Source organism: Perissodus microlepis, chromosome 23 (assembly GCF_051167445.1).
Source record: "Perissodus microlepis isolate ML-2025 ecotype Zambia chromosome 23, ASM5116744v1, whole genome shotgun sequence".
In the NCBI taxonomy this organism is placed as follows: Eukaryota; Metazoa; Chordata; class Actinopteri; order Cichliformes; family Cichlidae; genus Perissodus; species Perissodus microlepis.
Window position 1 is genome coordinate 17,588,456 of NC_140482.1, and position 21,750 is coordinate 17,610,205.

Sequence of the window (21,750 nt, forward strand, 5' to 3'; positions counted from 1 at the left end):
GTTTTGTTCCTTCTGCAGTGCAAGAGGACTTTTATATAGTGAACACGCCTACAACGCATCCTTTGTCAGGTCCATACTGAGCTAATCTTGTTTAATTTTGCCTCTGTATACCACCACAGTGGGTTTTAAATCAAACAATCAAGATATGATTCAAGTGCACAGTTCTGGTTTTGATTCATTGCATTTACCTGTTCAGGAAGTACAGCCATTTTTACACACAATTGTATGTGTCTGAAATTATGTTCCGAGCACCTTTATGAAACAAATAAGGTGCTGTCCAGGTTTTCCATCAGGCACATCTATTGCCAGGGACATCGGTTGGCTTTAAACCACATGGCTGTAGGCTAAATCCATTATTGATAGCTGGCCCAACTTTATGGCTTCCATAGGAATTAAGAGGGGGAGCAGCAGCCAAGTGCTGCTAATCAAATGCACTTCATTAACTGTTTATCAGCAAGTGTGAGCATCTCTATTAAAGCTCAAGTTTTGGTAGATTGCTGGAAGTTACAACAAGTTAACTCCAAGGTGAGACCATGCAATGTTCAGTTAACCATAAAACCCCCCCACAATCTGCATCTCAGACTCTACAGGCATCAGTTAGCATGTTAAATATTAATTCATGACAGTACAATTGGAAAAAGACTGAATGAGTGTGGGTTGCTTGGAAGGTTTACAAGAGAAAGCCTATTCTCTCTAAAAGATCACGGCAGCAGGTTTCTAAACCCCCCATCTGAAAAACCACAAGACTTCTGGAACGATGTCCTTTGGACAGACAAGACCAAAGTGGAGATGTTTGGTCATGATGCACAGCTCCACATCAACACAAATACCTCATACCAGCTGTTAGTATGGTGGTAGAGAGGTGATTTGGATTTGTTTTGCAGTGAATGAGTCGACCATGAACTCCTCTGTATATCAAAGTATCCTAGAGTCAAATGTGAGGCCGTCTATCTGACAGGGTCATGTAACAGGACAATGATCCCTAGCACAGCAGCAAATCTACAACAGAATGGCTGAAAAGGAAAAGAATCAAGGTCCTGCAGTGGTCCAGTCTAAGTCCAGACCGCAACATGATTGAAATGCTGTGGTGGGACCTGAAGAGAGCTGTGCATAAGCAAACCTCCACAAACCTCAATTAACTGAAGCAATGCTGTAAAGAAGAGCGGGCCGGAATTCCTCCACAGTGATGTGAGAGGCTGATAAAGTTACACAGAAAATCATTACTTCAAGTTATTTTTGCTAAACGTGGCTCTACTGAATTCAAGACTCTTTATTTTCAATTATGCAAGCAAAATGAAATCATGGGGTGTACTGCATTTATTACAAGAGTGCAGAGTCTGGTGAAACCTTTCACATGACTGTATATGACTGGCTGTGTTATTAGCACCTAACAAGAGCTATTATAGTTTATTTCATTCTAATTCATGCTTTTAAATTTAACGTTTGACTTTTCTTTTAATTTAATTTAGTTTCAGGTAGTTTTCAGAGCGGATCTTCTTTAGTTTTTGTTGCTTGAAAATTTAGCGTAGTTTTTTACTGTTTCAGTGTTAGTTTCAGACTTTTCTGATTTTAATTTCCCAAGCTCACAAAATTGTTTCAAGTTTTGTTCCCTAAAGGTCTAATTTTTATTTTTATTTTAGTTAACTTTAGCGTTGCATTCACACCTAGTTTTAGTTTACTATAATAACGTTGCACCTCAAACCAAAAATTCCACAGAAACCTCTTAATATCCATCAAACGGATTAAAGTCGAGGTCTGAAAACAGACATTTATGATGCAGACGTGTTGCAGTCGTGAGGTCTGTCTCGAGAAGGTGCACGTCAAACGGCCTTTTCTCTAGGACCAAGCTGCTCCCCAGGGATCGTGTTTTCAATTTGCAACATCTAAAAGCATGTAAGAAAAAAAATAAATGAAATAATTGCTGCTGCTGCTTTTGGTAGATATATAGAGCAGGCTGCCCATTTCTTCTGGGCAGTGCGAGGGGAATGGAGGATTGGAATGGGAACTGGTGTGTTTACTTAAAGCCTTTTCCCTCTAACAGAGAGCTGTGAGGCAGACCTGCTGTCTGCACACTGCTTTCACACCAAATGCCAGCCAAATGACGAGGAAAATTACCCACCACGGTGCAGAGGTTGGATTTCAGAGCGGCCCAAACGCTCTCTAGATGGCAGCTTGAAAACATTTTTAAGAACACATTATACTGAGCAAAATAATCAAAGTATAGTTTCACACAAATGTTTCTATGCATCTGTTTTTGATACTGTTTTTAAATATAGGCATGAACTTTCAATGAGGATCAGATGAACTCAAAACTTTTTTTTTTTAACAAATCATTTACTTGCCTGGTCCATGACTGGGGAGCACGTACTGTACTCACAGAAAGCTAGCTTCCAGTTTGGCGGCTGAGCCTTACTGATATTATTAACTAAAGTCGAAGGATTTGGCAGGCTGTTATTTCAGACCTTTGTGCATCAATGAACTTGACAACCTCCTGTCCTTTGGCAGGTGGGATAGGTTAAAGAATAACTGGACAGAAATCTGATTTCTCCCAGTCTGGACTTTTAGATCAACCAGCAGCAGCAGGATAGATGATTGAAAGTGTGGTGTGATGTGCTTCTATAGCATCACATAAGAACCTTTAATTATATGAGTGAAATAATAGAAAATAAGCAGTGTTTTTCTTTTCGTGTACAACAGAAATTGATGGGGACAACTTGTTGTATATAAATGCTTCTGTTCACTTTCTTTGTAAGTTGGACTGTGTATAATCAGACACAGATTCATTACCAACTGTGACGACCTTACTCACAATTATGTACTCTATTCTACGGTTAACTGAACGTCTTTATGTATCTGACGCCTCGGTAACGGGAATTTGTTTATATATAAAACCATTCAATTATTGTTGTTAACTGAATTTAATGTCTTTCCGCATCTGTCTCTGTTGCTTCCCTCTTAGTCAGGTTTCCTTCTTTAACGACTTAACTGCGCTAATGCGTTGACGCCGTGCAGCCCCACGTACGGCTATTTGCCGCATTAATGCGGTTATGGCGTTAACGTCATTTTGACAAGATTAACGTTGATGGCACTAATAAAAAATACAAAATAAAAAAGACAAGGTGAATTAGTCTATCTTGTTTTGGAAGTATCTGCTGGATGTTTTAATGTATATGCAAGTAAACGTTTCTGTTTAACAGCATCCTCCTTTCTCTAGTGTGTTTTATTAATCTCTGACTCTCTTCCACAGCAGGTCTTTTATCCCGTCTTCCTTCTCTCACCCCAACCGACTGCAGCAGATGGCCGCCCCTCCCTGAGCCTGGTTCTGCTGGAGGTTTCTTCCCGTTAAAAGGGAGTTTTCCTTCCCACTGTCGCCAAAGCACTTGCTCATAGGGGGTCATATGATTGTTGGGTTTTTCTTTGTATGTATTATTGTAGGGTCTACCTTACAATATAAAGTGTCTGTTATTGTGATTTGGCCCTGGATAAATAAAACTGAATTAAATTATATCTGATTTATGATCCTAACCTATTTAAAGGCTCCTTGAAGGTCATGCCTCAACGTTGACTTTGCAAGTGTATGCAAAGCCCGTGTAAAAAAATTTCACTATTAAGAGTAAACATTCCCATTCAAGTACATAATCCTAGCTAGAGTGGCTGCTGTAGGCCTGGCCTATTCTGGCTGCCGTTCATCTGTAGTGGCTGTAGGCTGTCAGTCTGCTGTTTACCTCAGCTGTCAATGTGTATTCATATCTATTTACTCTTTAAGAGGCTGTAAAACTTTGTATGTTGTATGTATAAAACTTTATACTTTTAACGGTTATGAGAATGCATCAGAAAAATGACTGACTATATATTTAAACTGAGCATTTTTGCCATCTTGGTGTTTTAAAACATTGTGAGACCACTGAGGGGTGAGCCTGACTCAAGAATACCTTGCTTTCATCATCCTTTTTGACTCTAATGGGGACCATAACTTAGAAAATGAGCATTACAAGACTTTAAAGTTTTGATTTTTACCATGACCTAAACAACAAAGAGAAATGGTTCAGCCTTCTTTCTCTTCGTGGTAACTGGTTAATTCCCTTTCTGGTTCAAACCTCCATTCCAACCAATGCCAAGCCATCAGATGTTTGTTGAGTGACTGCATGTATGAAACCATAACCTCAACACTGGTTTTGCTCTGTGTACAGAGATACCAACGTAAGACTATGAATCTGCCTTACGACAACCCAACATCTGACGAGGTCCGGAGAAGGTGGGGTGAAGATTATCATTTCTTTCCAGAATCAGGAAAGTAGAACGGGGGCGAAAAAAAGAATAAACAGAATAGCTTAGCAGTAAATATGAGTGGGGACACTTTTCAGTGAAAATAGGTCAACAAACACTTGCTATTGAAGGACTCTTTATGCCAGAAAAGAGGATGAAAGCAGTTTCTAGTACATCCATTAAAAAGGAGTTATTATGCTTATTTTCTTGTTAAATATATCTCGTTCCAGAAGTGGATGCTCATAATAAACATGAAAAGCAAAGTTAAAAATGATGAGGTCAGAGTAAATACAAGTAAGAGTTTGTAATACTCTTTGCTCTATATGATGTCAGGAGGGCACAAAAGCCTGACCTACCTGCTGTTCAAACCTCGTGTTTATATGGAACAGCCAATCAGATGAAAGTTTCTGAAAATGTCTCGTTTCAGAAAGAAGATGAATTGAGGGGCTGAATTAAGGGTTACTTTCAACTTGGAATCACACAAAGCTACTCTATTTGAGTCCGAAAATATAAATGAGGAGCTGTAAACGAGAAAAACATGTCCACTTTAAGCTCACTTTCTGATATGATTGTTATTCTGATCATGGTTTCGGTAATAAAATCAGGCTATAATACAAGGACACGAGCTCTGTTCACTGTTACAAAACAGTTTTCTAATTTGTCTCAAGTCAAATTCCTGTGTCTTTCCTGGGCTTTGTAGTCCAACATTTTAAATTCCGATTCCAATTTGACAATAAAAGTATAATTAGAGGAGTTGTTGTGTTACATAAGCTTGCAAAAAAGCAATCAAGAAGAATTCCAGTGCATCTATCGCTCTTGGCAGTATAACTGATTATGATTCTGTTCAGTATTTAAATCAGCTCAGGACCATTTTACCGTGCATAGTAATTTGTCAGAACAACAAGCTCAGGTACATTTTGTTCTGACTGAAAATTAAAACTGATTTGGTGTTGATGTGATCAATAAATTGTCAGTAAACACATGCATGGTATTAACGTTTCCTCAGCCTCGCCTGTGTTGGGTTACAGTGAAACTGAAAAGTATTTGATGCTCACTCTGATCACAGAAGGATGTGGTCATGCTCAAAACCCCAATGTTGGCAAAAAAACAAAAAAACAAAAACGTATGAGAACGTCATCTTAAAACCCTAAAGATATAAGCCACTATGGATTTGCCTGATAAGCATCAGACACAATCCTGAAGACGACCTGTCATTGCAGGACGCTCTTCTTTTCTCCATCGTTTCTGAAAACTCGTCTTTCTTCTGGGTTTCAGCCTGACGAGGGGGCCCAGCCCGCCAGGCGTCCTGTGGGAGTCACCGGATCCCTTGTCCGATCGCAGGGCGCTGTGGCCTCAAATGGGGGCGCATTACACTTAGTCAGCAGACCACAGGAAACAGGAAAACAGAATCTGCTGCTTCACGCCGTTCCTCCCAACCCTCAACCATCTCCTATGGCCTAATCAAGTTACACCTTCATCTATTACATCAAAACAGGTCTTTCAGTCTGGTTTGGGTGTCCTGGGTTTAGGTGCAGATAAGTAGATCTAACAAAACCAAAATGCCAAGCTTGGTTTTAGGACAATGAGTAGGTATTCTGGCTAAAACTCCATTATTGTAAGGTCATTTCCTGTTGTTGATATGGCCGTAAAGCTGGAGACCATGTCAACAACAAAAAGTTGTTGACATGACCTTAAAGGAGCAAGGCCAGGGACTAAAATCCCCGAGTTATTTAGTGAGTTACTTTTTTTTTTTCCAGAAAGGTCTGGCGCCATACTTCAACTCCAATTTGTTAAATTTTGAGCCAAGGTACATTTGCAAGAGGCTTATGCTTCCCTTGTACTTAAGCAATTTACACTCTCTCACTTGAAAAATGTTCCACATAAGTGGCAAAGCTCCTACTTATGTAAAAACATATCTGTACTCCTCCTCAGTCTGCAAATGAGATGGAAAAGCAAGCCGCAGTTTCAGTTTCAAACACCTCTGCCATCTCTGCATGGAAAAATGGTGAGCCATAGGTCTGAGCAGATACCATTCTGGAAACTGGGTCACATCACACACAATGTGTTACATAAACATCACAGGTGGACATTCATACAAAGAAAAATATAAAAGGAGGGCTGCATTCAGAGCCGCGTTGGCCATTTTCCGCCATGCACAATGCATCTTCAGCAAGAAACAATAAAAATAAAAAATACACAACCATCCACCCATGCAATTAATCCAGGCACAAAAAAGAAAAGTCAACTAAACAAGACACAAAATGGTGGTCTGGGATTGAGGTGGAGAATTCATACCAAGCTCTGAACCCAAAAAGGAGGGAAAACTAACAGTGTTTTCATTTAAACTGCTCTTACCTCCACCATAATGTGAAAGGCGTGCTTGTTGAAAAGGAACATAAGAAGCAAACAGAGAAATTATTGCCATCTTCTTTCAGTTAGTGGATGAAATAGAGGCAGATAAAAAAGCAGGACATGATAAGTCAGCCCTGAATAACCTTTTGTTCCCCTCTTGCGCTCCAGAGCAGGGCTTCTAGTTTCTTATCCCACATGGATCATGAAGAGGTTAATAAGCATGGTTCCAAAGGCAAGATGGTACATTTTAGGAACTTAAAATGATGCTGAAAATAGAGACTGAATGATGTGTGAAAAGAACAGAAGATCACAGTGAAGCCAAACAAACACAAGTTAACAGCAACAGCACGCTGATGTCAGACACACAAAACTTTCCCGACAGAAGTCATGTAAGAGGCAGAAAGGTTGAGCTCAGAGAGTCAGACCTTCAGCTGAGGACACCAACATGGAGCTACAGAGAAATCAGACATGAAAAATATGCCTCTCTCAACTAACGGCTGCTTTTATCTTGAAATAGATGCTTATAGAAGTGGAACTAGGGCTGGGAGATTGGATATAATATATAATAATATAATATATCCAACAAGGTCTAAGTTAAGTTTGGAAGCGTAAAGCTAGTCGGTTAGTTTTAGGCGTTAAAATTAGGCGGTAAAATTTCAGTGATAAATATTACTTACAAAGTGTGATCAAGTTTTTCTAAGCACTGGACTATGAGAACTGGTAAATCTGCTTAGTTTACATAAGGTTCCCTTTTTTTAACTTTACTTCTCTTGTCTTTCCCCCTACTTTCCAACTGGTTGCTAATACATCCAATCCCTCAAGTCTATTACCATTAAAATTTTGCGTGGGCTTTTTATGTTATGCTAATTTAGTGCTCTGCCTCCTGACAATGAACTTGGTAAATCAATGTGGTGAACAAGCCTTCTTCTTTTCCCTTAGCTGAGGGTAAGTTGATAGTTTAACACAGTGACTGATGGACAGTCCCATTAGTAATAGTAGAACAGACAAATGTAGCGCTCCTGGAGACGATTTTATTGTGTAGCTGATATTAAGTACTGCCGAGTAAAACCTAAAAGTTTAAAACTTTTGAAATAACAGTGTACAATGGGCAAGCTAGCTGCCTCAAGTATAAGATAGCACATGTTGCCCCCAGCCATTTGTTTATTTAACTGAAGTCAATGGGCCACATGTGGCTCAATCTGAAGTCAAGCGGGCCATACTATCGCATAAAATATATGACGTGTTTTTTTAAACTACATGAAATATTTTTGTTATCTTATTTATAGTTGAAACAACTTGATATTTAGAAATACTAGCATTTACTTATCATTTCACTCCTGTGTAAAAATAACGGGAGATTTTATTACAAAATCTGAGTTGATAATGATTTAAATACAAAATTCATTCTTTGTAAAGCCATCCAGAGAGGCAGTCGAGCCCTCTGGCAGGCTGGTGTTGACGCCCTAATGCTTCTAATTTAGATGCTGCGTAATGTCGGCCTTTTATCTTTTTGGTTTAAAACAAAAATAATCCAAAACAGGTGATTTGGATCAGCACATCCAACCTAACATGTTGGACTGATGGTGACCATTTGGAAATGTCAAAATTATGCCTAAGCCGACACACAGCAGCCCCAGAATTATACTATATATTTGAAGCACACGTCTGCATATGAAACGATCCCAAACACTACACACGAACTCTATCATGTAAGAGTTCAGACACATTTTAAAGGCCAGCTGCTTTGTCCAACGAAAACAGGAAAAAAAACGCAGTAAAGCAACAATCAGGTCAATATCAGCTTTGGATTTCTCTAACAGCACCTGCCAGCTTCATTTTTGCATCAAATGAGTTAATAAGACATGGTGTGGAGTCCACTGATCCTTTAGGACTTCTTTGGAAAGCTGCACCCAGACAAACAAGATGTAAGTAGCTCCATAATAAAGCAATTGATGAGATTTTGGTCAGAATCGATTGCTAAGATGGATAGAGATGAGAAAATAGGGCCCATGTTGAAGGAGAAAGAAAAAAAAAGAAAAAGAGGCTAGACTTATGCTTAAATGCTGCAGCTCCAGGCCTCTTCTTGTGAAAGCTGTGGGTCTGTGTACTCAGACAGAATCAATTCCAGTTTGCCTCCACTTCGCACTGTGGTGTGAATAATGGAGGCTTGGTGGCAAGTATGCAGACCATGATGGACCGCGGCCATCATGACATAATGACAGAGTGCGACAGAAGGACTTTGGCGCATGAAATTTTCTGCATTTCACACTGGGTTTTGTCATTTTAAGGTTTGGGAAGACGGCTAATTAAACAGAAAATCCAACACATTATTTTTTTTGTATGCTAAACCCACACTGATGCAAATCTGCCGCCTATATGAGAAAGAAAGGCCGGAGCTCTTTTTGTTTTACTAGGTATATTTCATTTCTGGTGCCTTGTCTTGTAAAATCAGGGAGCACAGCCGTGATAATGGATCCAATAACGATCATTAAGTGGGAACAATTACTTTTGCATTGTGAAGACTGCATGTTTCATTACCTAGCAGAGAAAACTAATGGTGTTTTTCTTTAAATGACTAGAAGGCTCCTTCGCTGAGGAGAGAACAAGTTCAAAGCTAAAAATGTGCAGAAATTCTTAACAAAATCACAAAACAAAGGAAATATTCAGGACAGAGTTTTCTGTAACTATGCAACAGCCTCCTGTTATTCAAATCCTGACTGAAAACATCTCTCTCGCTGACCCTTCAGTTTCTGGTTAGGTTCAACTTGGTGTCAGTGTATCATCAAATAATGGGTTTGTTGTTTTGGTTGCTGATGGTCTTATCTTCCTTTAAAAACATTCAATTCCTTTAATTTTAATGCCTTCAGATGCCGGTAACAATACTTCCCTTGTTCTGTTTGATCTGAGATCATCTGTCAATACTTGCATTAGACTGGATTAAATCTCATCTCATGGGCAAAATGTTCTCAGTCTCTATTAATTGTTCCTTTTCAGAAAAGGGCTCTTAAACAGATGTTTGATTTACCATTTGTTTGCGGATGACATCCGGTTGGTCTTTCTTTCTGACCTTGCTGATCTAAATAACTGTCTGACTGCCATCAGGTCTTAGTTAAGTGCTTAATCTCTACAGTTAAATTTTAGCAAAACAGAGACTCGTAACAACTGTTCCCGATAGCACCATATCAAAGATCAAACAATGCCTTGCGTCTACCAAGTTCCTCTGTTAAATCCAGCTCATGTAACCTTGAGGTTATCTTGGACAGCTTCCTGTCAGGATCTAATTTTTTTCCATCTACGTAAGGACCATTGCTAAGTCTATTCTTGTGAATTCCAAGCTGGAACTGGAGAAAACTGCTCATGTTTTTCATCTCTTCTCAATCAACTTCCATCAGTCCAAAACGCTAATCATCTCTTTTCAATTTCCAAAATCTTTTCACTGGGTTTCTGTCAGCTTCGGATTTTATTTGAACTTTTAAAGCTTTGAATAGTGAGACAATCCCTTCAGAGATTTTACTGACCTATTCTTCCAACTGGTCCTTTCTGTGTTTGGATTACTGGTGTTGCCTTGTACTAAATGTTCAACACAGGGCCTTTGGGACAGGCTTTTAGCTTCTATTATAGAGTAGGTAACCCCGAGCAACAAGGAACCTTTACTTATGTAAGCATATTGAGACTGTTTTTAATTAACACAATCAGCTTAATTTTACAACATTTTTGATTTTAAGATGTCTGATCAGCTGGAAATACTGATGAAGAAGTATTTCCAGCTGAAGTGGCTTTACTGTTAAAATCTGAACAGTTCCTGTTATCTTGAGTCGAGCTGACTGAAACCTCTCCACCACTTTTAAGTGATTATGACATTTTTGAGAAAAGACATAAGGATAGCACTACTGCAAAAAACTAAAAGCATGCAGAAAAAAATATTTCATCTCAATAAAGCCATAATTGTACGCAAATGTTATTAATTCCACAGCCCTACTGACAAAGAATCCATTTAATAGTTGACATGTGTATGAAATCTAGGGTTTACAAAGGCTAGAGAAAATATTAGCCAAATGCATGTTGGTAAATCTGGCACAAATCATAAGTGGAATTAATTTCCATTTCATTTATATTTATAAGATTAACTTCAAGGTGCTGTCCCCAAGTGGAAAGGAGAAACTCCCTTTGAACAAGAAGAAACCTGGAGGTTTTTGTCTGTGTGGTGACACCTATCAGGAGATTACTGCAGCGAGTCCTCATGCCCTCAGCAGTGGTGACATCACTGCTTGTGGTCGAAGTGACCGATGTAGTGTGCACAAATGGGCCGTTAACATTTATGTTGGTGGTGTGAATGCAAACAGAAAAAAAGCCCTTAAAGATATGTAGTTCACGAGTGGGCGTTTGTTCCAAAAACACTTCCTGACTCTGCAATTCTTTTTATTGTTGTCCTCATTTCACAAATCAGTGCTTCAGTTAATGATCTGTTAGCATTTTCAGGTCCAGATTCAGGGGTTTTAAACACTCAAGAGGATATTAATAAGACATATACGTCTTTGTCTCTCTGGCTGTCTGTTCAGACTGCAGCTGCCTGTTTATGACATAATCGCATTGCTACTCATTTTAATTAGAGATTCAGATTAAATGTGCGCAGTGTGATGCAGAGCTCTGACATTTTACAAGATGAAGCAGTGTAGCTGGCACACGGATGCTGTTAGGGAGCGGGGAAAATGCTCCGAACAGGTATGATTAATAACTAGAACGACTTCCCAAACACACAGGACACTCTGAAATCCAACTGGCAACAGGTGTGGCCAATTTGTTGCTGTCACATTAATAATAAATGACCAAGAAGAGCGCATTATGCTCGGGTGTCGATGCGAGCATGACCAAGAATAAAACATCTGCTGATTTTTACATTTTCCCAGAGTCGCTGAGAGCTGATATGAAATGAGGTGGCAGAAGTTTTCACTTGATGGATGTCTCTTTCAAAAAAATCCAAACAAATTATTCAAATTTAATCTGACAAAGTGTTTTAACTGCGAATTGGAGGAAGATGTTGACAATTTTTCATTCGCCCGTGGACCACTTTTGCATAGATAATACAACACTGGAAATTTTCTGGCATACTTTTTAAGTTTGCTTTCCAGAGTTAGATGAAGCGGTGCCGCCTTCCATATTCTCTGCCATTTACAAAGGCAAATTCTTATATTAAGCATGGCCAAAATTTAAAATAATGACGTTCAGGCTTCAGACTGCTCGAAATGCAAACTTTTAGTTAGTTTTTCAACTTTTAGCTCTGTGTGACATCTCAGATATAGGAAATTAGGCTCCACCCACCAGCTATTTGCGAGGGGCAGCCAATTAGAAGAAAGATGGCTTAAAGACGGAGGAGACAACAGATTTTTGCTAGCTTTAGAGGCAGAAACTACTCAAATTCTTTGAGCTCCAATAAAATAACCAGGGTGGCTGCTCTGGAGTCCAAGAATCTATGAAAAAGAGCATTTATAACGCTTAATTAGCAGGTATACCATGGTCTGACATACAGCACTGCTATAACTTTGGATATAAAAGAGAAGATGAAATATCAGCGACGTTTGGAGGGTTAGTGAAAGTGGGCTAGCTAACGACTAGCTACTACCTGGTGGCTATCTACAGAGCTATGGTTAGCTACTGTAAACACAGTATAGCAGGGATGATCTTAATTTCAGAGAGGCGCAAATATATGTCGAGAAAAATAAAGATACTATGTAGCGGCATAGTTGGGGCCATGTGAGCGATTCTTTTCTGAAACAGATCCCTCAACAGTTTTGTGGGACTTGTTACAATTAAAGGGGAAAACAGGTTAAAAGACAAGAGGCTCATCGTCAAACACAGGAGACAGGTGGACCCGGAAACAGGGTCGATATGTCGTCACTTAACAAGCAGACAGGACACCTTTAAATGCCTCACTTCATCGAGCAGGTGTTGCACGTCCTAAATGAGTAACCTCTGTTGTAACAGATAGTGTCTGTGGTGTTTTTTTGTCCCCTTCAACAACTGAATTGCTAGCAGCCGTCCTTGATGACTTTGCAGGCTGTTTGAGTGATTGTCGGAGTCACCTCTGCTTTTATTTTTTTAAAGCGGCGCCCGTGGTGTGACTGAAAAACATCAACAGCACCACACACATACGAAAAAGAAAAAAGGCAGCAGAAATAAATCCCTCCATATCTCCTCTCCCCGCTGCACCCACCTCTCTCCTCTCCATCTCCTATATTGAAAAAACTGGTTTAATCAATTGCAAAATAAGCAACAGACACAAAAGCGGCTGCAGAGGGGGACCGCAAGCGCACCTCCCGTTTGTTTTACCCACCTTCACGCAGCGGGCGAGTGGAGTTTACCTCATCGCCCTCTTCCAGAAATGCATATTAGCTGACTTTTAAATACATTCCTTGTGAGTTGAGTGACCTCCTTTTACTTCCCCTCTCCTGTCCTTGCACACCTACTCATTCATGCAATAATGCACTCCTGCACGCACACAGAGGGTTACACACATGCAGCATGACTCCATTTGTTCCACCCTGGCTATTTTATTTCATTTCACTCCCCTCTGATTTTATAAATCTTATAGGTGCTGCATTTTTCTAATCCCCTCTGTATCATCTTTTGTTATCTGATCCACTCTTTTTTTCCCCCCAGTGCTGATCTTGTTTTGTTTTCTGTTGTTTATTTATTCATTTATCTGCTCCCAGGTAAGATGCTTCATAAGCTTCTTAGCGGTGTTGTTTTTCCATCACCATTTGTATCCAGATTGCATTGTGTTGCTGTCTTTTTTATCCTCTTCCTGCTGTGCTTTAGCACTGTGCAGATACAATAGCCAAGTTAAGAGAACTGCATGTCTCTCTTCACTCCCACCCCCACACTCCCCATTCTCCCACCCACCGCCAACACCACCACCACCACCACCCTCGGAGGCAGAGCTGCGAGCGTCTCTCTCTGCTTAGTTTTGTTTGCCTATATAAAGCCTCATCAATAATGCAGAGGCCCCTGACTCCTCTCTTCCATACTGTGGAAGCTGTGCATGGGTTTTCTTTTTCCCCTGCTGCTGAGCAGCCGAGAACATCGCTGCTGCTGTCGGGTTGAAACAGCCTCCGAATCACAGAAACTAAATTAATCAGGAATTTGGTGAAATGGTTTTATTCTCAGTCCTAAAACAGCGAGAATTTGTGGGGTGTCTGAAAGGTTTATGACAGCGCTAAATCAGGAAACACGATGAGCGTGGTGACTAAGAAAAGGTATCCATTTACCGTCTTAGTATTTCATTAGGGCGTACATTAAATGGTGACATTTGAAGCTAGCTAGAGGCATGCAGGAGTAACCAGCACACCAAAAAATTCTGAATTTATTTGTAGATAATCGCCTGCGTCTCTTTGTTTGTTCCTCTGGGAGCGACTACCTGTATCAGCAACATTGATCCATGTGTGACTGTCAAACACGCCCCAGAACAGCCACATGCACACCAACGCACCACTCGCCGACTTGTTCCGGGTTGGCGCCAACATTAAACAAACATCCATCAAACAGAAGCAGATATCAGCGGAGGAGGAAACAGCGGGACGACGTCTGAAGACACATGGATCACATATAATCAGCTAAGTTGACGTATCCTCAGGAAAAACTCCTGGTATACTTCCTGCAACCCTCTGAAATCTCCGCTCATCATTCATATCAGTGACTATACAACTAACATCACGACTGTTTATTTAGGGCAGTGCAGTTGCAGGCCTGAAATAGTGAATGTAGACTGGTTTTTATTCTGCTATTAGTGCTGTGAAATATATAAGATCTTGTGCAGTTTTCCTTACTGTTAACACTGCTAGATTTATACCTTTAGATTAATTTATATTGTACAGTCCGAATGGTTAATAAATGCACCGAAATTTTGTTCTCATGTCCACTAATTAGTTTACATTCTGAATGACAATAAAGTGATAAAAAAAATAAAAATAAACCAAAAACTGAACCATGGGAGCCTGTAAGAAAACCCGAAGCGGATTAGATGAGTCGGATTTCCTGAAGTCAATCAGTTTGCGTTGGAGAAATTTGACATCTTGTTTAAAAATATCTTTTTGTGGCTCTTACTGGAGATGGTGTTGGGTGTGATTTCATTTCATGCTCAGCATGGTAAATATTTCCCTCTACTTTCATCCTTTGTGTGGTTTTAAAGCATTTCAGGAAAGAATTCCAAAGGGAAGCGCCCAAAAACTGTCACACATGTATGATCTGCTAGCATCATAGACTCGCTGAGCGCTATGTGGCCGTAAGCTTGTCACCCGTGTTAGTTATTGTTGTTATTAATTGCTCATATTCCTTCAGCACCAAAGTAATCCATGGTAACTGTGCCTCCGCCGCCCTCACACTCTGCAGAATTGCTCGCATTAATAACTGATGGTCTGAGGGTGTTTGAGGGTCAGCACTCAGCAGTTCATTAATTGCTAAATGAGACAGTAACAAAAGAAAATGACCAGGGTGCCCATGCACACGGGCTCCTTTCAAAGTGACCGCAAGTCACCAGCTCTTTGTCCTTCGGCCACGTATAGCTTAACAGAGTAATCACTGTGCGGGACATTGTGTCAGTACACTTAGCGGTACTTAGCAAAAGAAAATGCGAAAACCAAAATATAGGCAAATGTGACACTTAAATGAAGTTTCAAATAACAAGAGGTAGTGGCTCAACTGCCTTTAAAATCCACAATAACAGTAACAGCTTTTTCCTTCTTTTATAGCTCTCAGGCTAACAAATATTTTAGTGTTTTATTTTATTTTGATGTAGAAAATGAAAACGCTAACGCTAGCAACTAGCACAGCTACCATTAGCCAAACTAAGTGTTTAATTAACATTTAATGTGATTAAATTTAAATGTTAATTTTAGCCCGTTAATTTTTAAAGACGCCCCGCCTTCTATTGATACTTATTGCTGGGGTGGACATGGACACATCAGTTGGCTAAGTGGAGTTGTTTAAAGCCCTGCCTTTCCATCAGATAACTGCATCAGTACCTTCCACCCACCCATTTTCCGCTTCCTGTCACTTGCTCGGTGGACTTATTTGTTTACATTTGGCTCGCACATCACCAACCGTGTACTTGATGATGTCTTTTATAGACTCAAGTGGTGAAACATATTATTTAAGGTCTTTACCTTACAATATAAAGAACCCTGAGGTGACTGTTGTTGTCATTTAGCGCTACATTAATAAAATTGAACTGAATTAAAAATAGTTTTGTTTTCGTTTTTGTGCATATTTTGCACAGTAATGTGTGTTGATCGAGTTTGTCGAAGTATCTCTGTTTCCAGGTATTAAATCATCTTCGCAAGGTGACACAGTCTCTTCCTCAGACATGCCCGGGCTTATTTCATTGTTTTGTCCACTAAGTAATGTAAACCATTGCTATAGCAATGACATTGCAGTGTGACAGTTTCACTAGGGATAATCTGATATGGAACAGGACTAATTGTACATAACCCCCCAAAAAAGGGCACAGGTATTTTTTGATCAGACTAATCGCACTTGTGTGTGATTAAAAGCCTGTCTGACACACTCTCAACAATACAGTTCGGCTCATCTCCTGACTCCTCATGTGGTGAATTAAAAGCGAGTCTGAGATGAGTTTGCTCTGAAAAGAGACCCGCAGGGAAAGGAAAAAGACAGAACCAGGGCTCCTCTTATCCTTCTAAACAGGACTGAAATAAGAAATTGTAAAAGCAATTATCCAGACGTAAACTCTCAGCACAGCGTGTCAGCTCTGGCTGACCATCGCTCCGTCCCTCGGCTGCGCAGGGCAGGAGAGGCCAAGGCTGTTGGAGCCCGCTGATGGAAGTGGAACAGTGGTGAAGCTGAAGGTTGGTTAAACAGAGAAGGCAGTGTGCACACTGCGCCTGACTGCAAACTTCAAATAATGCACAACCTTTTTAAAAGCGAGCAACTGATGAAGTCATGTCAGAAATAAATATTAACCTTAGAGCACATACGGACGTCTCTTGTAATAAATTTAACCGAACTTTCAGGTATCAGAGGACGAATCCTCTGACACGCAGGAACTGACTGGTTTTACATTTCCCCTTTGTTTGCAATTAACAGATGGAAGTCAGACCTGATGGTCACCGAGGCTGAACAGACAGAAAGAGAAACTAACTGCATCAGCAAGCAACTTTGAAGAAAGAGGACACCGCAGCCTCGCCACGCTGTGTGACTGACAGGTGACCTCTGAAATCAGACGACAGCGACGAGCAAACGTGAAGACAGAGAGACAAACCGGGATTAAAGCAGTGATGGGCTGGACTCTGGTGGGACTTACATGTGTGGGGACGAGGGCAGCTGGGTACGCCAGTTTGTGGTGCCTCCACATCCAGAAGGAGAAGAGGACGACAGCGGCCAGGCCTATGATGGGAACCAGGGAGTAAAGCAGGGTGCTGAAGAGCTGGGGCTTCTGGGAGAACGGGTTGGAGGTGGCTGTGAGGAGAGAAACAGACATTATATAAGTCAGCCTGAGCTCCCTCGCTTTGTAACCACATTGTTCATGAGCTCATGGACTTGATCACCATTTTCAGGTCATAGCAAATAAATGATATAGGTAACTTTTACAAATCATAGTCATAATTAGAATTAGAAAGGAGGATTATCCGGTATGTTCAACACCAAGATGGTAACAATGAAAACGCTCATCTTAAAGCTTCGTGATTGAACCAGTGTCTGAAATCATGGTGGTTATGTCCACCTTTTATACTGCCTATGTAACGAAAGCTGTGAAATATCGACACTCAACCTTCTGAAGCACAAATCTGCAGGTGGAATGCAAAGGACATGCTTTCTTTCGCTAGATTAGTACCTTTTGGGGTTTTGCTTTTAATATTTCAAGCTGTAAAAACAAGCATCAGATGTTCAAAATGCCCAGTGGGATTTAAACTACGCGTAACCCAAGGGTCCCGTAAGGAAAAGCCAACTAAATTAGGCTTCAGTGTGTAACAGAGGCAGAAATATTAGAAAGACTTCATTGATCAACACGTCTCATTTAATAGTTCTACAAAAATGACCAATGTGCACGACTAGACAAACAAACTTCAGCTGAAGTGAGGAGCCATGATAATAGATCACCACGGTGCATTTTTGTTCAACCAAACTCTCACGGCAGCATATGAAATAAATAGAAAGAATATAGGAGTTGCTAAATTGGCTATTGCTAAGTTGTTTAAATTGGATAGTACAATCGTGAATAAATAAAAAATAAATAACAGACAAATGACAACAGGGCAAAACTGAGGGTTCTGTCATTGTTGAATTGAACGTGCGATGAATTTAAGGTGTGCGGTGCCCTGTACAACTCAGGCTTCCACAGCGGTTTTTCAAAATCAGTGAGTTTCTGTTAACGCTGTATACGACAGGCTCCGTCTACAAGCTGCATTTCTGGAGTACTTGAAGGAGAGACAAAGTGGTGCTTTCTGGCACAACCTCACCTACTTTCAAAGTGCAGGGAGAGCACGACAGATCTGAATATGTTAAAACACCAGCAGCACTTTGTGTGTAAAGAACAACTTCACTGATTTGCTGACGTGTCTCGACTTGTGGCCTTCATCAGGTTCCTGGCAGTAAGATAAACCGTGCCCGAGCGTTAAAATAATACAGAATTGCTCAACTTATTTGCAACCTGTTGGAACTGATAGTTCTCGATATGCCTCAAAGGGTGGACATGCAAGAACACCGAATCTCTCACAACTCATACACCATCAGGGATTGAGCAACCAAACTTGCCACACGTGTACATCTCAGGCCCCCGAAGGTTCTTATCTATACCAGATATTATAAAATCATCATGTTGCTTAGCAACCACCTACCAATGAAGTTTAAATTACCAATTTCTAGCATTTAAGCACTCAAAACACCTCATAAAAGCATTGCATCCTTTTTTATTCATGATAATAACATCTAACTTCTATTCACAGTGCTTGAAAAGCATCATATGAGATGTTAAAGACCCCATCATGTTGCCTGCCTCCCACCTAATAAAAAATGACAATTATACTTTCACCTGAGGCTTTTTATTGCAGGTTGACCCAATTTTGCCTTCAATGCTGTTTCAATTCTTCATGGTACAAACTTAACAAGAAGCTGGAAACAATGTTTAGAGATTTTGATGTGACAGCATGACACAGTTACTGCAGATTTGTTGACTGCACATGGACGATAAGAATCTGCTGTTCCACCACATCTTAAATGTGCTCTAACTGGATTGAGATCTGGTGACTGTGGAGGCCGTTGGGAGTACAGTGAACTCAATGTCATGTTCACGAAACCAGTTTGAGATGATCTGAGCTTTGTGACATGGTGTATTACCCATCAGAAGATGGTACACAGTAGTCATAAAGGGATAGACATGGTCAGGAACAACACTCAGGTAGGTTTGTGGTGTTTAAATGATGCTCTGTTGGTACTAAGGGGTCCAAAGAGTTCCATGAAAATATCCCACATTACAGCACATAGTCACTTAAATCATCCTTCCCCATTCTGATGCTCAGTTTGAACTTCAGGAGATTGTCATAATGATTTATTTAATCTAAGATTACGTTTATTCTGATTGGTGATAATATCAGATCCTCCAATTCAGATAGACCTCCCTTCCATTGAAGCGCCTATCACAAAGCACGTCAAGCTTGTTGGATCCTAAACCAGCCACAACAACAAAAACACCGCCAACATCCTCTTGGTTACAAATGTGGTAACGGCCACAGAAAGGAGTGTGGGGCAGTCTTCCTGATCATACACAGAAAATATCTCCATGAAGTCAATTTGCAGAGCGGCATGAAGAATGCCTGATTTATAGAGGTTCTAAACATTTAATGATTTAACATGTGAAGGTTTTTCCTCTCCTACACTGGTATCATCGGTTTCTGTATTATATTTTATATTTCAGTATTTTTAATTGTGCTATACTTCACAAAAGACATTTCTGACTTCTTTCCCCTTGAAGCTCTGGTTTTTCTCTTTCCACAAGAGTGCAGGACTTTATATTGCAGAGAGAAACGAGCCCACAGTGACTGAAACTCTCAGAAGAAACTGCTCCAGGATCAGCCAAACAAAGACAAGAGTACACAGCCTTCCTAGCTGGCCTCACGCTGGGCCTCCATCTCTAAATGTAGCTCTAACCCTGCTTACAGCCACCGTGCTTAGAGATCATATCAGCGCACATAAGCGCACACAAACACACGCACGCACAGCAGGATTAGCAAATCCATCTCGTGACATAACGTAATCCGCCTGCCAAAAATAACAGCTCTGAACTGTGCCCGACCCCTGCAGGAGGCGCAGGGTGACGCCTGCTCGCTCAGCCTGTCCTCCCGTCACAAAGCGGCCGTCTGATTCGGCAGCGCTGTCAAAACGCCGACGCTCGGACGCCAACCCGCCGCTGCCGCCCTCTGAGAGAAGGGAAGTGAAGAAAGGCGTGAGGGAGGGGGTAGGTGCCGACAGGACTGCACCAGCTGCATTGTGGGACCCTGAGGGTGTTTGTCGGGAGGTTGTGGAAAGTTGTTCCTCTACAGGAAGTCTGTAGGTTTCACAAAGTCAGATTTAAAGGGTGAGACAGACGGGCCTGCCAGACACTTCAGCTGCAAACTGATGAGCGCAAGGACACCAGCACCACCACTGGTTGGTGAAGCATTAATCACCGGTACCTGAATGCGCTTTAACCTCCTGTTATACTAAATTCAGGGATAAGTACATCCTTTTCTTTCATTTTATTTATATACTTATAAATACTGTACTCCTAATTGATTAATTTATTCCTTTGATCGCGTGTCTCTTTAACTTATATTAAATTACCCATAATAGCACATAACCCCCAGTTTTGTCTAATTTCCTGCTTTACAGTGAAGGACTGAACTTTACTAACCTGCATGAAAGACGCTATACAAATAAAGTTTGATTAATTTGCTGGCAGTCTTAAATTAAAGATTTCTCTTGCGTTTAAAAGATGTCTGAGGTCTGAAATAATTTCCATTCATTTTATTATTGAAGCAGGGTTGAATTTACTCACGTTAAACATGTTTGTTGACAAAATGGCCAAGAATAACAGGAAAACGTACAAATTTCTGTTCTGATTTCCATCGGTAGCCGTTTTGTCTGCTAGCTTCTCTACTAATAGATTATTTGGATTTAGTTGTGACCCGGCCTTGACCCCAAAGGATGAGCTTCATTACTCACAAGGCTGCTGGCCTTAAAGGTGAGGGTCAGGCTGGTATCAGTAGGCGGAGAACCCAATGGAAGTTTAAAAAAAAAAAAAAAAAACATGAAGAAGAAAGAAAGATGTTTTTCCTGTGAAATAAAAATGAGTGGGTTGTCTGCCCGGGGCTTGGTGACGTCTGAGGACACTTTTGGACACATGCTGCAGGTAGTTCAGCCTGTGCTTTAGCATACCTGATGGAAATATAAGTGCAGCAGCAGAGGTGGGGAGGAGGGCTGTTTGAATTTTATTTTGGTTATAAAACACACTTATGTGGTTTTAGAATACGACGTGTTGTCAATAAACATTCTGCATCGACAAATTTTTATTATCCGTTTCATCGATTATGGCGACGAATCGTAGCAGCCCCGATGTTCAGTTAATTCAGAGTGTCATTATTGAGAAGAAAATGGCAATTGGTGCATAGTTCCACTAAGATCGGCAGCGTGACTCCCTCACAGGATAGTTGACAGATTTGGAATGATTTTAGCCGAATACAGCATGAAAGGTGGAGATAGGCAGAGGTGGGTTTGCCAAGTAGCTTGCAGGGGCAGTGGCAGCAGCAAATGAAAGCAGACTAAAGCAGAGTTAAAAGATGACGCTGTCCAATAGATGTGTCAGCTGAGCTGTGAGCTGATGTGGACTGGCACTGAGGTCAGCAGATCTGCCCCAGCTGTGGTCAGTCTTCATTTCCTACTTGATCTCATGCTTCGCTCAATTTTTTTTCACATTCATTACTGTGCAGAGCCACTACACTTAACGCTGATATCATCAGCATTGCTGCATTTACATTCACCATTTAACCCACATTATGAGGCTGTCTGGACTTTACATGTAAGCTAGTTTAATGTCTCATTTCCATTCCTATTCAAGGAGATAAACACATTGTTTTTTTAACATTT

The 21,750-nt window shown here is 40.6% G+C and overlaps 1 protein-coding gene across 2 annotated transcripts in view; it reads right to left on the minus strand.

The window, feature by feature from the left end:
• Positions 1–21,750, minus strand: part of acvr2ab (activin A receptor type 2Ab) — a 76,246-nt gene that overhangs the window by 17,431 nt on the left and 37,065 nt on the right. Inside the window, exons 4-5 of one of the 2 annotated variants that reach the window (XM_084922045.1) lie at positions 16,934–17,088; positions 6,622–6,645 (exon numbers count right to left, since the gene is read on the minus strand). In XM_084922045.1, coding sequence (XP_084778171.1) covers positions 6,622–6,645; positions 16,934–17,088 — 179 coding nt within the window. The remainder of the gene's footprint in view (positions 1–6,621; positions 6,646–16,933; positions 17,089–21,750) is intronic. The other variant, XM_084922046.1, reaches the window with a different exon arrangement.